Raw genomic sequence first — 17,886 nt, 5'->3', positions numbered from 1 at the left:
AAACAGAAAAACACTGGCAAAGGGCTTTTTACATTAAATGATCAGGGGAGGCGGAAGCAAGACCACCCCTGGCAATTGTAATGCAACATTAAAATCAGAGAGAACACGTCTTGCAATGAACTGAAGACAGCGGTTTGCCTTAGTCAGAGTTCTGTTGCTGTGGAGAGACACCATGACCATTGCAACTCTTACGAAGGAAATTATTTATCTGGTGCTCATTACTCTAAAGGCAGGAAGCATGGCAGCACACAGACACGGTGCTGAAGAGGTTGTTCTACATCTGGATCTACAGGCAGCAGGAGAGAGACACTGGGCCCCTGAAATCTCAAAGCCGTGACAACACTTCCTCCAACAAGACCATACCTACTCTAACAAGGACACAACTCCTAACAGGTCCACTTGCTGATGACTAAGTATTCAAATCTGTGTGCCTGTGGGGTCATTCTTATATGAACCATTCATATTTGAACAAGATCAAGCTGGGCTCAAGGTCCTTAATTATCCAACTGAATGAACAGTATTCCCTTGTAAGAATGAGAATGCTGGGAGCAGAAGGACCAATGGGCCGAGAATGACGCTCAGTGGTGCAGTGTTAGCCTAGTGGGAGGTCCTAAATTAGACCCCCAGTACCACAAAAAATGAGGATGGAAAACAAGGAAGAGCCTTACTGAGTCACTCCGGTTCTCTATGGAGGCTCTGGTAAGCGGTGCACAGCAGTTTAGGTAGAAATTAGGACTGAAGATGGAAAGGAGGAAGTGCTGAGCAATATCTCTGGGCATTGCATCAGATGAGGTTGGCTCAGTGGCCAAGATTTCTGGCCCATGGGCCAGCGAGCACGGGGCTTTGAATGAAGTAGCCATCCTTGGTGGCTGTCAGGGAAGTCAAGGATGTAGCATGTAAAAGGAGACAGAGGAGTGACTACAAAGGATGGAAAACCCTTGCTGAGAGAAAGCAAGTGAGGGAGCCGGTCGCTCTCTGTAGATGGAAGGCACAGAGCACAGGGTTCCAGGTGTTCGCTAGTGCCGGGCTTACACTCAAGGTCAGTTATTTCAGAGGGCAAACAAGGCAGCCTGCTGGGTCCGCTCTCTTAGGACTCCACAGTCCAGGGCTATCTCAGAGGTTGCCCCGCGTAGTCAGACCAATGGTTCTCTCAGGTACCTAGATCACCATGAGGAGCAACAGCTATCCCTTCCTGGGTGGGACAGACTGGGGGCTCTGCAGCCATTGTCTGCATTTTCCATCAACTGCCAGTCTCTGTGGCACGGAGAGCCAAGGCACTAGCCTGAGTCATGTTTCTGGTTTCATTTCAGTTTGCACATCTGGTTAGTGACTGAGAATGAGTGAGTGAATGAATGAATAAACGAACCATCCCTCAGTATGCATAGGGAACAGATTTCAGTACCCACATTGGATATTAAGGTCCCTAGATTCCCAAGTTCCTTATATGAAATGGTATAGTAGCTGCATCTGAAGCGCCCACATCATTTTTAAATACTGCTCTTCTAGACTTATCATGTAGACTCATCGCTGCCTTACTAAAAGTACCTCACCGAGTGCAAATGTTAGGTGCACGCTTGTGACACTGCTGCTTAGGGGGTGCAGGATAAAAAGGTCTGCACAGATTCAGTTCAGAACTCCTCTCTCTCTCTCTCTCTCTCTCTCTCTCTCTCTCTCTCTCTCTGTCTTTACCCATGGTTACTTCAATGCCCTCGTGGCTAAGGCAGGCTGCAGTAATTAGGCTTGAATTAGACACCGGTGTTTGTTGTTTTCTGAGACAGAGGGTGACACAGGCTGCTTTGAACTCATTAGGTATCCCAGGCTGGCTTCAACTCTGCAGCCATCTTGCCTCAGGCTCCCAGGTACTGGGAACACAGGGATTACAGGTGGGGGCCGCTACGCCCAGCCAGGCTTTTATATTGTATTCAGTTAAACTATGCTCCCCCAAAATATGCATTAAAATCGTAGCCTCCAGCCCCCCAGAATTTGGAAAGAATAGTTCCTGCTTCAACTCATGAAGATGAAGCCACACTGGAAAAAGCAGAGCCCCTGGTCTGATGTAAGGGAGAGAGGAGACACTCAGGAAAGGCAGCAGTGAGAGAGAGCCCAGCACGTGCTGGGAGGCTCTGGACTCACATCTGCTGCACTGGAGGTGACTAACAGGGTAAACTGGAAGCACAGATGGGCTGGAAAGGTCCACACCCAGATCTGGGTTCACCGGGAAATGTGAGAAGTGAATCCCTAAGAGTGGACAGGCTCCGCCAAGCGCTAATGCCTGAGCAGCAAGCACAAACAGTGAGGGAGCAATGGGCAGATGAGGTGGCACCAGAAAACAGAAATGTGCAGGAGAGCAGAGAGGCAGGAGAACAGTCTACCGTGACCATGGCTGCACCACAAAACAGACATACTCAGTAGCACGGAGAAGTGGTGAATGTCAGCACTGACACTGGGGTCAGCGGGTCACCAGTGGACACCAGCAGGTCCACCCTGCAGCTCGACAGTGCCCTTTGCTAGTGCATGCATGCTCTACCTTGCCATTTTGAAATTTCTGCTCTGCACCAGACAGAAACCACAGCAGGAGCTGGCATGGGGGGCTGGGGTGCGACATGGACTTCCAGGATCGACACGGGAAGTACAGAAGGTGAGGGAGGGAGTGTGCAGCGCAGAGGGCAGGCCATAGAAGAGTGGGCCCAGTACACACGAGGGCAACTAGCGACTCCCGAGACCCCTAAAGCTTGACTCAAACCAAACCCCGTGACACCCTCTGACTTTATTTATTCCAGAATCATACAGTTACATAAACGATGCCATCCTGAGCCATTTTTGTGACAGCAGTCTAGTGAGTGATAAAATAGTATTGGCATAACACACACGCACACCTGCCAGGTGTGGTGGTGCAAGCTTTTAATTCCAGCCCTCAGGAGGCAGAGACAGGAGCATTTCTGTGAATTCAAGGCCAGCCTGGTCTAAAGAGTAAGTTTAAGGGCAGCCAGGGCTATACAGTCAGACCTTGTCTTAAAAAGGAAAAATCAACGACAGAATCAGGAAGCACAAACACTGTGCGCCGCTCACCTTTCCCTCATCATTTCTCTCGTTTAAGATTTCTCGCATAGGAGCGCGTGTACTCCCGGGGGCTTGCATATTAAATTTTTTCACTTTGATGTACTAAACTCACTAAATGTGCATGTTGTCACAGTAGCAGGAATTCTGAAATGAATTACACCAACAGTGCATATCTCACAATCAGAGCCGGAGGAGAGTGGGTACTATCAGATTTGGAGTCGCACACACCTGAGGCCGGGTCCCTTCTCCATCATGTGCAAGGCTGGTGGTCACAGGTGAAGTATTTAAACTTTTGAATCTATGTCCACACTTATCACATGGATTCAACATATCTGTCTGGCTTAGTAGAAGGCGCAGAAGCGACTGGTCTGCGGCCAGAGCTAGTTGACCGGGAAGAACACTACTGAAGATTTACACGTCTGAGATCATACTTGCAAGTAAGTGCATATTTTACAGAATATCCAAGGAATCACTGCAGATAATTAGCTTGAATTCCAGAGCCCAGCAGCAATCCATGCAGCTGACCCTCAGGGCGAAGCCAGCTATGTATTTTGACATTAAAAACTGTCTCACTTTTCGTTCTGAAATTCTTACCCATCAATTGCAAGCCTACACTGTACCTGCCATCAGTTAGCTCATTGCAAGTGTCCCATGGATAAACAGTGAGATCTTTTTTCATCTTAGAATGTAGAAAGAACTATAGGAAAAGGCAGGCATGATGACAACAACACGTGCGATCTGAAAAAGCAAATGGTTTGTTCATTTTCCAGTGAGGCATTGCACGCCCAGTCACACCTGTCTTGAAATTCCTGGAGAGGTCTTCCCGTTCTTAAATGTTATTTTAACATGGTGTTTGCATCAGGGGCGCAGAGCAAGAAGAAAGGCTGAGTGCCGTACAGCATCTTCAGGCCAGTTCACGTAGACCACAATAAGTGCAAACACCTAAGTACACACATACACAGCAGCGTCTGGGAGGTGCCGTGCTTTGGTGACATGCTGCCATCCAACAGAATTTACTGTTCATCTATTATATATAAGCCACCGTTCTAGGCTTGGGGACACCACCATGACCCCAGGGAAGAGCCCCGTCCTAACACAGCCCTGACTCTCTTGGCCCAGAGGAAGCAGACTGACAAAATGCCAGTAAGCAGAGGCTGTGGGAAGGGGTGGCAGGAGCCTGGACACGGTGGACTTGGCAGAAGGCTCGCTAACGAACTGGCATGCTTTGGGGAACATGCCAAGGGCACGGGCGGGCAAACTGTTCACAGAATTTAAGGCAAAGGAGCTCCGAGGCGAGCAAAGGTCACAAACAGCCCAGAAGCAAAGCCAGCGGCGGGGCTGGGATGCAGGCCCAGTGGGGCACACATGCTGTCGTGTTCCCTGAATGAGAAGAGAAGCCATTCACAGGAATAGAGAGCAGTGACCTTCGACTGAGGGGCCAAAGGAAGCACACCGTCTTCCTTGGAAGTAGCATTTTTGTGTGTTTGTGCAGAATATGTGCCTGTTTGTGTGCTTGTGCCTGAGGATGCAAGTACGTGTGTGCTCCTGGGGCATGGGTGCACATAGAGGGTGTGTACAAAGGAAGTGTGGGCCTCCTGGAGCGTGTGTGCACTTGCAGCTTACTGGTTTCAGCTAGGCCGCTGGTGAGCAAGCCCAGGGACCCTGCTGCCTCTGCCTGTCCAGGGCTTACACACAGGTCACACTCAGCTCGGCTTGCACACAGGTGCTGGAGATCTGAACTGAGTCCTCCTGAGTTGTGGTGACCACTCTAAGCACTCTGGCCTGGCCTGCCAACTCATTCTTATTTAGAAAGGTAACAGCTAAGCCTCTAAAATTTGTTTTCACGATTTTCCCAATCGCCCTGAGAATATTTTCAGCCAACACGCCTGTGTCACACAGGGCTTCACTGAGCAACGCTGTCCTGTCATACTAAACATTCATTCCCACCCCAGGCGCTCCATCTAGAAGACTTGATTCTCCAGATTTTTAATCTTAAAACAAAAACAACCTACATTTTGACTGTAACTCATCCCATGAAGTCAGATGCAGAATTTTCTATTGGTGGGATTATGTCAGTGATTAAAAAGTTTTGCACTTTGGAGGTCTAGATAAGGGATGACCAACCCTTAAAATGAAGAGAAGTAGCTCCACAGGGAATTGGACTCATGATTTGTTGAGCTGGTATTTTCTGCTTCTGGAAGCTGTGTCCTGTTCTGGGGACTTTTAACCTTAAAACGCTTCAAGGTGAACATGCCGGCGTGCTGGGAACTGTGCACACCTCAGCCGTTTTCACCTGCTGCCCAGGGGCTGAAGCCAGCAAGTCATAAATAACTCAGGGAAGGCAGGGGAGGGGAGCAGGTGTGCAGACTGGGCCACTCACTCCTCCACCCGCAGGCGCTTTTCCATTCTTTACAGTTTGGTAACTCTAAACACATTTAACATCGCATTCAAATCACCTGCCAGGCCACAGTTCTCAAAGTGGACCAATAACCAGAGGCAGCGTGCTGCCTGCTCCCACACCTGAAGGAGGGGCACCAGACACATGTGGAAGAATCTGGATAATGCTCACCAGCCTCACGGCTTCTTCCTTGACGTCTGTGCTAAATGTAATGTCATTCCTGATCCTAGGGCCCAGTGCAATCCTGGAGAACCCCAGGTACCATGGTATCGTCAGCATTAGGGCTTTGGATGGAGTTTTTACTCTGAGGTAGTCATGGGGCATTGAGCCTTGGCAGCTCAGGAGCATCTATTTCTCCAACTTAAAGAAACTTAGTAAAGTGATGATATTTAGCATTAGCTGTTCAACTAGAGAAGGCTAGATTAACAAAAGGAATTATAGAAGACCTGAGAAGTTAGATTCTCATCTCGAAGCTGTTCTTTTATGTTGCTTCCTCTTTCACTGGGTATTTTTAGTGGAAACATTAAAACAAACTAATACATACCTTGACTTAAACAAAGAAATTAAAATTAACAACAACAAAACACACAAAAAAAGTCCTGAGGGCAAACACCAATTATGTAATCCAGGTCAAAACTATCGCTATAGCTTCCTAGTGAGGAAGCCTAAGTGAGAAGCCACCCTCAGCCCTCACAGGCAGGGAGGCTTTAGCTGACTCACTAGTTAGGGGTCCCTCGGGACGCTTCTGAGTGTGTTTGTGATGTCACAGGTTTTATGTGCATGATGCCAGGTCATTGAGGTGTCTGGGGGGGTGTTGTCTCCCCGAATCATTGGGGGATGCTGTCTTATACCTCGGGCTTTCAGGAGCCAGCTTTAACAGCCTCTGCTTTTTATAGGGAACACTTCCACTGGTGAAGACTAAAAAGGCAAATTCAGATCGCCTTTCCTTGTTCAATAAAAGGAAAATCGCTAATACACAAATGGACTTAAATTATTACAGTTCAAAGCAACTGTGATTGGTCTGTCCGTTGTCTGTTAGTCTACTCCAATAACTACGGCAGCGAGGTTTATTACCTCATCCCATTGCTCAAGTTTTTCTTCTGTGGGGCTAAAAATAGGTTTTTCTACTTTTAGTATAAAGACAGAGTTTCTTTTTTAAAGATGCATAAATATTAATATTGGTTTGAGGACATATTTGCAAGAATGATAGGTTTGATTTTTAAGTCTTTAAGAGATAATTTTTGTGTATATGTTCTGATGCAGATGGTATACGTGTGTGTGTGTAGTGTGTACATGGGTTCAGGAGACAACCTGGAGTGCCGTTCTTCTCTCATGACCTGGAACCAGCCACCTGCTCTGTGCTGGCCAAAGGCATCCTCCTATTCCCACTTGCAAGTACAGTTTAGGATGACAAATGCCTCCTACCACCCCTGAGTGTTCCCTTTTCCTAGGAGTTCTAGGCATAAACTTGGGCCCTCACAAGGTCGTTACAAACCGAGCTGTTTTCCTGTTTTGAACATAATTTTTGACATGTGATTTAACCACTTTAAATGCCCAGTCTCCTTGGTACCTGAGGACGGGGTCGAGTCCCTTCCCCACAGGCTACCCGGTGGTTTCTCAGACAGGATGTCAAGAGCATCCAAGAGACTGTTAAAACCGGGTAAGCACACTGCAGTTTTTCACAGGCAGAAACGTCAAGCTGTGTGTCTTAACCATCTCTATTATCAACAATGTCATTATGCCCTTAAGACTACCTGAGCCGATCTGGAATTCAAAGCAGCATAATTTCAGGCTTACAGCAACGGCAAACCTCAGAGAGCTCTGAGCTAAGGCATCCCACTTCTTCTGAGCATAGTTTTTCTTTGGATTCTGCCATTTCTTCAAACCCAAACTCTATCCAACCCAACATACAACTGGGGCAGGCCAGTCTCCCAAACACTTCTTGTCAGGCCTCCCACGGAAGCGTTCTGTCTTGTGCACAGCACGCATCTTTCTTCCTGCACCACAGCTCTCTGCGCTGTGCCCTACTTCCCCTCCACATATGAACTCACCAAGTGGACATCTGAGTCACGCTGGTTCTTTCATGATGCTTCTCACAGAGGTAGGTTCTCCAAGAAGTCAGCACTGAATGTGCACTCAGTAATTTCTGCTAGCCACAAAACATCTTAAGGGAAAATGAAAACCCTCTCAAGAAGCATTTTAGGAAGCTCTAGTCGAGAGCCACAAGAAGGGAAATTGAGACGCAAGTCAGGGTGACTGGCACACAAAAGTGACAGTTTGGTTTCTCCACATTTATGTGTTCCAGAGAAGATCAAGTGTTAAAACACTGACTGCCATTGTCACTAGCCTGACCCTGATTTGAAGCTTTCGGTTACCTGAAGGTCAAGCCAGACCAGACACACACCACTAGGCTTTTTAAATTTAAACACAGACATGTATAAAAAAGTTATGCATGCCTGGTATAAATAAGTTTGAGTGAAAACAACACAACACAAGACAAACCTCCCAGTAGCCATCACAAAGAAGGCAGGACCAATGTGAATGGCAAATTCTGCAGAGCTCAGGGCAAAGTGCTCACTTTGCAAGCCCAGCTCCACCTGGAGGTGACATGTGAAATGGCTGCCTTACCTTGAGGGAATCAAAGCAGGCAATTACTCTTCCATTTTCAACCTGGCAGCTTTTTGGGGGGTGAGCAAATTTGCATTCTTCGTCAGAGCGTGAGCACGTTCCTCTCTGATACTGTCTGCAGACTTCCAGCGTCAGCCACTTTGTGTCTCTCACGGGGGCAACATTCAAGGCCATGATGAGAGCTACTTTGGACTCTGTTCCTTTCTGTTAAATGATGAAATCAGTCCTAGTCTCAATGACCTCAAAACTGCTGTTGTGAAAACTCCCACATGTAAGTCTGAAGGTAAGCAATGGATTCCTTAACGCAGTCCAGTCCAGGGAGTGGGGACAAGAGGCCGTACAGCAGCAGTCAGTCACTGATCCACAGGCCCCACTGCAAGACTGCGAGCCACAGGCCGCGCCTGCTCACTGTCATCTCTGGCTCCAGGGTCCTAGTCTCTGGATTGTTTTGCAGATACACGTCTCCGTAATAAAGTGACTTCGATACGATGGCACTCTTTGGGAAAATATTACTTCTGATGCTCACAGCTTTGAAAAACAAGCCTCTTAGATCTTTGTATTTGAGTGAGATGATGTTTTTCTTCCTTCGTCCGTTTTAAGTTCTGAAATTAAATGATTAGCAAAGTCACTCAGAGGGTCAGGGTAAAGTGAGTTCAACAAAACCAATTAGCCAGGCAACCAAGCAACCAAGCAGCCAGCCAGCCAACAGGTCAGCCAACCAGCCAGTCAGCCAGCCAACCAACCAACCAGTCAGCCAGCTAACCAGCCAGCCAGCCAGGTAGCCAACCAAGCAAACAAGGAATCAATGATCCAGCCAGCCAACCAACCAGCCAGCCAACCAACCAGCCAACCAACCAGCCAACCAGCCAGCCAGCCAACCAACCAACCAACCAACCAACCAACCAACCAACCAACCAACCAACCAGCCAGCCAGCCAGCTAACCAGCCAGCCAGCCAGCCAGCCAGGTAGCCAACCAAGCAAACAAGGAATCAATGATCCAGCCAGCCAACCAACCAGCCAGCCAGCCAACCAGCCAACCAACCAACCAACCAACCAACCAACCAACCAACCAACCAGCCAGCTAACCAGCCAACCAGCCAGCCAGCCAGCCAGCCAGCCAGCCAGCCAGCCAGCCAGCCAGCCAGGTAGCCAACCAAGCAACCAAGCAATCAATGAACCAGCCAACCAACCAACCAACCAAAAAACACAAGGGGTAAACACAGAGAGAGCTCCCTGTAAGCTGATGCTGCAAAAGTGTGACAGTACAAGGTAATTTTAAACCATGAACGTGCAAAACCTAACATGACATCATCTTGCATCCAAGCTGAGAGGAATCAAACACTTGAGCTACCTACGAAGCTCAGATCTAGAATTTATGAAGGTATAGCTTAGACCTCTAACTTTCAGTATCATGAGGAACAACTGAAACTGTATGGCAGAGTGATCTAGGCAACAGTCCAAGAGTCAGGAGTGACTCAAACAGATGAGTGTGGCAGACACTATAATTAGAGCCTATGAAACAATTCCATCTAAAGTGCTTAATCACCAAACAGCGTATTAGAATCGTGGTTCCCAATTAATTTCACATTTAGGTCATTGATTGTGTTGCTGGGAAGGCTATAAACAACTGTAGGGTGTCTCTACTACGAAATGGACAGGATATTATTTTGGATGGAGCAGGTTCCCTACCCCTTGAGTGCTTTGAGTTTACAGAGACCTGATGCTGGGGCAGCTAGACGAGGCCTCCAGATATCTGCTCTGGATACTTCCTTGCTTCTGCTGCTTGCTTGGTGCTTCCTTCCCTGCTGTGTGCTATGAGGTCAGGGCATTCTTTGTAGTTTCTGTTTCCCACATGCCTTTGGACCCCCAGAAGTGCTTGCTGGCCAGCTGGACCTAGGATGTGATCAATGACCGCGAGCTTCAGTCGGGCTCTGCTTGGTTTGGGACATAAGTTGACGCCGTTCTCCGGCCTGGAGAGGTGAGTAAACACATCCGCTGCATGGCCTCCGGGGCCCATGCTGTGTGAGGGGAGAACTGACTTCTGGGACTGTTCTCCGACCGCCACACCCCTCACACACAATAAAGTTTAAAATGTGATAAACTTTTAAAAAAGTCCTCTTGTATTTAGAACGCGAGGATTAAAAGTCACGCCTACAATAATACTGCAAGTTTAAGTTCAGATGTCTAAGATCAGCACTTGTTTTAATTTTTCAAGGATTATGAAATAGCACAAAAATTGAACATGATCAAGAGACACACAAACAAAAAACTACAGTCTGTAAATTGACCATTTGCAGAAATTGTATGTAACACAAGCCTTGATAACCTGCTAAAAATTTATACCAAGGGCAGTTCATCAAGATTGGAAAAAGATTAGTCATGCTAAACCCTTAAGGAAGTTTCTCTCAATGGCACTCCACTCATAAGGCACTGTCAGAAAATCAGAATGGGGCTTAGAGGTTCCTGTGGCCAGATAAGGCCTTGGTCACTTTTAACTTGCAAATACAACTTTGCAGTGTGATGTGTTTCTCATGGGGCTGTGTGATCTAGGGCGGTGCTTGTCAACGCAGAAGTACAACATTAACACATGATGGTAAGGAGTCAGTTTGTCGCTGGGTTTTCTATTTACGGTATCTCACATCACTCTGGAATGCACGCTTTGTGCTTACTAACGCGTGTTCATTGTGCATAGTAGACCATGGTTCATAAGTGGAGTTTGTGTTTCACATGACTCTTGATTTTGTCAAAAGGTCACATCAAATGACGGAGCTACATCATCTGGGCTTGCAAGAATACCTCTATGACGCTTGCGATCACACAGCGATGCCCATGTGTCCTATCACTCAGGGACACTCACCGTGTCAGAATAGTGTGTACTAAGTAAGCTCAGAGGACAGTAATTGTGAAGTGGTTCACAAGTGTGCCCGGAAAAAGCGAGTCCCCGAATTGATGAGAATCAGTTAACCAAGCTTGGGCAAACCAAGCCAAACAGACATTCTTGCAGTTGGGCGTTTCCATCCTGCAGAAAGCTGCTATGGTCCCTCACAGGGGAGAGGCCCCAGTGGTGTCCCATAAGTTTATCTGGTCCTTGACATTGATTTAGCAAGACTCATGGGATGGTGTGACCTGCTTTTTCACCCCCATCATTCTCCTCTTTGTGAAAGTGCTGGTGTAGGTTATATATGTATGTGCATTTAAGGAAATGGGCAACAATGCAAGCTGTGAAACACAGGTAACTTCAATTATAAAATATCTGAGGGAGCCAGGCAGGCTCCTGCTTGTTCAACAACATCTTGTAGCTTAGGCTAGGGAGGTTAAGAAGAGGAGCTTAAGAACAAATTCGCTCTGTATTACGCTTCACCAACCGGCCTAGACCTGCAGCTTCATTAGCTGCACTCCACCTCCAAACCTGGTGGAGAACAAAGGACGGGGACAGCAAGAGCCAGAAAGGTTTCTGCTCACCAGCGGAGCTGGGGCGTCAGTAATAAAGGGGCCACAGATGACGTTCTGGACACATTTAGCCCATACCCAGGAAACATTATATAAAGTCCTCAAGTCCTACACAGGTTTCAGGGCAACAGGGATGAGGTATGCGCTGTATTCAAAGGCAGGAGTGTTCCTGCAGGCTTCACAGGCAGGACAAAGGCAAAGCCAGGCATTGCTGCACAGATGGCAAGAATAAAGACTTGACGGTCTGTATTCACCAAAGCCACACAATGCTTTCAGTCGGGAGAAAGGGTTCCCACTTACTTCATAAAAGAGCAACCAGAACTTGGGTCTACACACTACCATGACAAACTGCCTCTGAAAATATATATTTTCATTGGCCAAAGAAACCGTCTATTTATGGAGCATAACAATGTCCTAAAGCAGGCAGGCACGGAAGATGACTGCTACACGTCACTTCACCTGCCTCTCTGCTTCTGTGGCGAGAACACAGCGCCTACTGGCAGCCATTTTCGAGAACACCATGTCTTGTTTTTAACGGTGGCCACTGCATCCTTGAACTTTCCACCGCTATCAGGCTGAAGTTTTAAATCTTTTGATCAACTTTTCCCAATGTCCCATTCTATAGTCCTTGGTTAACACAATTACTCTTTTGGCTTCTCAAAGTTCCTTTTGGCAGGGGAGAGGTTAAGATTCCACATATAAATTTTTTTTAAGATTCCATATGTAAATATTTAATATAAACTTGCTTTTAAGAACACAGTTGGTAAGCTTTTAGATGGCTTTTATGTCAAAGAAAGGGGCGTGTACACTCTAACAGGAACACACCGCTATTTTAAGTCTGTTATCATGAATCTGCGGCATGCTTTCTTCTACCCAGCATGCTCTCTGTTCCAATGCTAGAGGTTATGTAGCTAGTTATGAAAGGTGCCGCCTCCTTGCATTGTCACAAGTGGATACAAGCAATGAGCTATGCAACAAAATGAGCAATGATGGCATGAGATGATGAAGACCAAGTTTTAACTTGTCTCCAAGGGACCAGGCTGGCTTCCCCACCCAGAGACCTAACTCAATCCTGCATCGGCTAGGCTGTTCACTGCTGAAGAACAGTAAATGCTGGGCTATGCTGGCCACCGTCCCCTCCATGTGGCTCTGGGATTAGTGTGACAGAGTGACTACATTTTTAAGTCTTTATCCTTCCGTTTAAGTTCAATTTCAAATTGCCCCTCAAATCAGCTGCTGGAAACTGTTCAAGTCTGACTGGACCAAAGGAGCCCCCTTTTCAATTTGTAGGCTTTATGAATCTAAATACACATTTTGCATGCACAATGAAAATTTAGCATGCAAGCTGAGATGCACTTTGGTGTCAAATATATACTGAGTACAAAGAAGGCGTGGAAAGGAAAATGTGTAAAGATGCACTAATTTTGCTTCATGTTCATTACAGGGCAAATCGATACTTTTACACACCAGTGTTCCTGATCTTATATTCCTAGTAAGTCAACAGCTTTCTTCAGTCTCTCCTACATTTGTATGGTGGCTGCCACAGGTCTGGTTACAGGAGAAATACAGAAGCACACCGTGAACAGTAAGGTAGCCTAACGCACAGCGGTAAAAAGAGCCCCTCCACAAATGGTCATCGCTGAAAGCCACTTTCAAGTCTCTCCCTCCCCACGGCTGTATGTAGAAGCCACGACTGCATCTGAGGGAATCATCTGCCTCGGCACTGATGTTAGGAGCAAGACACTATCTCGTAGACGATTCATGACTGCACAGGGCACAGGGGTCTGTACCTGTAGCAGCCCTCACACCTGGTCATTTACTTTTAAGCAGGTATAAATACTGATGAGACCGTCAATACTGACGTATCTGCCCCACCCCGCTGACACCGCTTATGGATTTCACTGCACATATAATAAATACATCCTGGCTGTTATTGTGAATCCCTTGAACTCTGCTGGGCACGTGGTCATAGAAAATGCCCTATAAATGTTTGCAGAATGAACTCCTCTTGGAGTGAGCATCCTCATTTTAACACAGATCAAACTCAAGGCTACAGGAATAAGGGTTCTGATGGGGCCATTTGGCTGTGATCTGGAGGAACACTCCAGCAGGTGCCCCGATTCATTCTGCTGTTGTCAAGCAGACTGCAGGAAGGCGGAGGCCCCAGTGATGGGCATCTCCACCTCACTGCCTGTCTCCTCAGCCCAGCGAGTCTCAAAGAACACAACCTGCGCCCGCAGCACTGTCACCCCCCTGAAGCTTGGGAAGAAAGGTAGACTCCTGGGTTCCCCAGAGATCATGCAGTGGACGCTCAGGGCAGGCCAGCAATCTGTGTCCAGTGAACCCTCTGGTGTGCCCAGTGTGCAAGCCCGAGAGCCATCCTGACTAGCATTCCCTGCTGCCTTGCTCTATGCTTCGTGTTCTTCTTGGAGGCTGAAGGAACAGAGGTGGCTGCTTCAGGTCTCCATGTTCACAGATTCCCACAGAAGCAGCAGCAGGAGGGCAGGTGGGGGAGGCCTTGCTCAGTGGCTGCAGGTCTGACTAATCAAAGGAAAGCAAAACTAGGCAGCAGCCGCTCCCAGGAACTCTGTTCCACGTGAGTTCCTGAGGAGTGAGGGTTCAGACCAAGGTGCTCAGCTGAGGGGGCTTCACCGGGCAGGTGCTTGGGGGAGGGTGGCTCTCTGTGCAGAGGACCTCCAGCAGGTGCTACAGTTGTCAACGAGCAGAAAGGGCCATTTTGTGAAGCACACGCGCATATCCTTTCTAAGCCCAATACCCAGTCTCCCCATCTTCAAAGGAAAGACTCACTCAAAGTGCAAAGAGAAATGGCTTTCTATAGTACTTCTTGGGATTCGGAAGGCCTTTCCATTCAACTCTACACACTAATGCAGCTATTTTTAGGGTCCTTTCCTCACATGGCATGTCCATTTTTCAAAATTTGTGTAAAACCCTTCTCAGCGTTCGCTTTTTGGAGAGCTGTGACTCTGGACTGTATAAAAGAATTTGCTGCTGAGATTCTGTGACAATAGCTAAATCATGCAGCCAGTAAGTCTGGAATGCCTGGCCCTTCACTGTGGGAGAGGAGGAGGTAGGTGGCTTCGCTGTGTTCCACCCTCAGACAAGCCCAGGCTGAGGACCCCCCAGGTGTCCCACTTTGTGGATAATTTGCACATTTCTAGGGGGAAAAACATCCATCATGTCCAATCTTGAGGCGGAGACCGATCAGAATTTAGGGCTGCCTTACGGGAAACGGTGTGCCCCACAGCACAACCTTTCTGGTGCACTCTGGTCGCCAGGCTGCCGCAGCTGTCTGCCAGACAAGGCCTCCTGTGGCACTGATTAAAGGATCCTCGCAAGACAAACCGGTTTCTGAGTCAGACAGTCAAGGACTCATTAGCCACTGAGTAACTCACAGCCTAGGATGCCTTTAATTTTATTTTGCATACATCTAATTACAGTGAAGAGCTCTTGTCTCTTTGACTTCCTATTTCTGTTTTATAATCTTTGGGTTTTCTATATTTAACACTTAAATTCTTAAGATACATGTTGTTTTTCTTGGTTTGAAACAGGATCTTTCTAGTCACTGTAGTACCGGTGAGCCCCTCACCCTGCCCTTCCTGCCCTTGGCTGGGGCTGCAGGCAAGATACATCATGCTGAGCTTCTCATGGGTGGTGGGAAGCAGCAGGATTCTTTTAGACAGGTTCTTACTCTGTCACCTTGGCTAGCCCAGCATACACTGTCACGCAAATGGGCTTTGAACTCTGGCAATTCCCCTGCCTCTGTCTGCAAGGCATGACTTAAATACATTAAAGGAAAGTAATCTCTGGGCTTGACAACTGAGCATCCCACCTCTATTTCTGTAGGCGGGTTTAAGGCACTCAAAGCGAGCTCTCTCCACAGATCAATGAATTAGCCACCTCCTGGCCTATCAGGTGCAGGCACAGTGATGACGGGGGAAGAGCCTGGAGAGCCACCAGCTCTCCAGAAGCACCAGGGCTGAGAGCCACTTGACTCTGAGAAGTGGGTGTGATACTGTCCAGTAATCACGGCCGTAAAGAAGAGATGTCAAACCAGGCTTCCCTCAGACAGCTCAGTGGACCAAGAGACACAGGACAGTGACAAAGACAGTCAAAGGAAAAAAAGCAAAAACTCCAACAGGCTCCTCACCAAAATCAGAGGACAGCAAGTATGGTTATCTCCAAAAGGATTTGTTCTCCCAAACGCTTTCAAATTGGTGTCTCTTTAATTTATTAAAAGTTATCTATAAAATGCTGCTTTGAAAACCAACTTTGGTAGCTTGGCTTCTAGCCTTCCCTCCAGAAAACTGTGTGGTAGACTTAAACTGTGAGCTTAGTGATCAAGGGGAAGATAACACCCAGTGCACAGATAGCTCCTGTGAGGAACACAATCAGTCCTACATTAGAAGGGCTCCCCTCACAGTAGCTAATCTCTATTCATGTAGACTCAGAGATATCTGCATTAAGTTTTAATACCTAAGCTGTCTTAGTACAGCGATGTTTTTGAGAGTGAGGCAATTGTGTAAACTGAAGTAAGGGTGTTCATTAGCTTGCTGGGAACATTACCTGAAAGAAATAGGAGTTTTGAGAAACCATGTTGTTGGGTGTAATTGTGTTAGTGCGTATATGCACACACAGACACACAATGGCAGGCAGAGAGATCCTGTATCATTAAGTCTTGAAAGTCAACGAAATATGTTATATTTAAACACGAGTGTGTGCATGTGTGTGTGAAGAACTCTCTCTAGGATGAGGGACAAGAGCCATGGAGTTTCTCCAGAAACCTTTGACGGACGTCCCTCTGAACAACTGGAAGCCTCATCCTGAGTGGGAGTAGAGTTCTGACTGTCAAAGCATCTCCACCTCACATGCCACTCAGGTCTTCTGGACACACTTTCTGATATACTGCCGAAGGAAATGAGACAGACGTCCCCACATACACACACACTGAGGTCACAAAACAGGTCAACATTATCTATGGCAAAGCCAATAAAGGAAAGGATTCTAAGCTATTTTTTTTCTCAGTGTGGCATGTCAAAGTATAAGTGAAAAAGTCATAAAATCCAAGGTTCCTTTAATATGTGAACATTTCCAATCTACTTTCATAGCCAATTCTAGGAACACCAGAGGCAGAAATCTCATCTTTAATTAGAAGGAAGAAAAATTCTAAATATACTCTTAAACCTACAGCTAGAGAGAAAATGTTCAGCACATATTTGTGTTCAAGTTGTGTTTTTTTTTTTCCCATTGTTTTCTATACAAATACAATTCCGTTAGGATATGCTATGATTACAAGAAACACAACTGTATTAGACATTACCCAAGTGTGACACAGCACAACGCATTACATGACAGTCGAGTGTGACACAGTGTTTATCTCCTGCGTGGCCAGGAGCTCTAGCTAGACAGGGTGGTGAAGCCTCAGATTTCTGTCAGAATGCCCCTTGCCTTCCTTGGCCACAATCTGCAGTAAACAAAACTTCCCAACTGACCTTTGCCCTTTTCTGTCTCCTCCCCTGACACCAGCCTAACACTCACTTCATCTGCTGCTATAGCCTGAGCCTGCATATCCCCACACTCTCCTGTTTTTACTGTTTTCTCTTCATCTGGGGTGCTCTTTGGAGAGGCTGTGAGACTTGTCAATCAGCTCCCAGACTGCTGTGATGTGAGTGGACTCTGTCGCACACTCCTGCTACCCTTAACTGAGAGATCCCACCAAGATGTATTGAAATGCCTCTGGAACAGTGAGCCAAAATAATGCTCTCCTTCCTTAAGCTTTTTCTGTCAGGTATTGTACATACAGGAAGCAAAAGACAATAAACACAAATGCTAGGGCTCCCTTAGACCTACTTATTGTATTACCAAATGCAGGGATGCCCCATGCAGCTAAAGGATATACACTAAAACAATCAACGCTCTGCCACAGCTGCAGGTAATTAAGCTATCAACGCAGCTATGTATTAGAAGATGATAGGAAAAAGCCAAAGCTCATGACCGCATGGGCATGGCCCATGTGTGATGGGCACAGAAACAGGTTGTCACAAGCATGGTTTTCCGAAGCTGCAATAATGACAGATAGGCCCTCAGGCAGTTCTGCTTCTGAACATCAGGGTTGCCCACAGTAGTAAAAGTAAAAGGAGGAATTCAGAGAGAACAAGGTGTGTGTGTGTGTGTGTGTGTGTGTGTGTCTGTGTGTGTGTGTGTGTGTGTGTGTGTGTCTGTGTGTTGTGCAGCACCTGCCTGAATTAAATTACCAAGCAGTTAGGGAACATGCTTCAGTTTACAAAGTTGCTGTAGTCTTTAACAATTCAATATCACTAAAGACATTGCA

General features: G+C 46.9%; 1 protein-coding gene across 10 annotated transcripts in view; it reads right to left on the bottom strand.

Moving 5' to 3' along the window:
- Positions 1-17,886, bottom strand: part of Mbnl2 (muscleblind like splicing regulator 2) — a 146,989-nt gene that overhangs the window by 92,057 nt on the left and 37,046 nt on the right. For 9 of the 10 annotated variants that reach the window (XM_060391615.1, XM_060391613.1, XM_060391618.1 and 6 more), the window contains exon 2: positions 8,087-8,688. The exons of the other annotated variant lie outside the window; for it this stretch is intronic. In XM_060391615.1, the coding sequence (XP_060247598.1) occupies positions 8,087-8,260 (174 nt within the window). In that variant the 5' untranslated portion in view covers positions 8,261-8,688. The remainder of the gene's footprint in view (positions 1-8,086; positions 8,689-17,886) is intronic. 10 annotated transcript variants of the gene reach the window in all.

The sequence above is a fragment of the Meriones unguiculatus genome, chromosome 9, assembly GCF_030254825.1.
Source record: "Meriones unguiculatus strain TT.TT164.6M chromosome 9, Bangor_MerUng_6.1, whole genome shotgun sequence".
NCBI classification, from domain to species: Eukaryota; Metazoa; Chordata; class Mammalia; order Rodentia; family Muridae; genus Meriones; species Meriones unguiculatus.
Note: the sequence above shows the minus strand (reverse complement) of the source record. Positions and strands in the feature narration are given on the sequence as shown.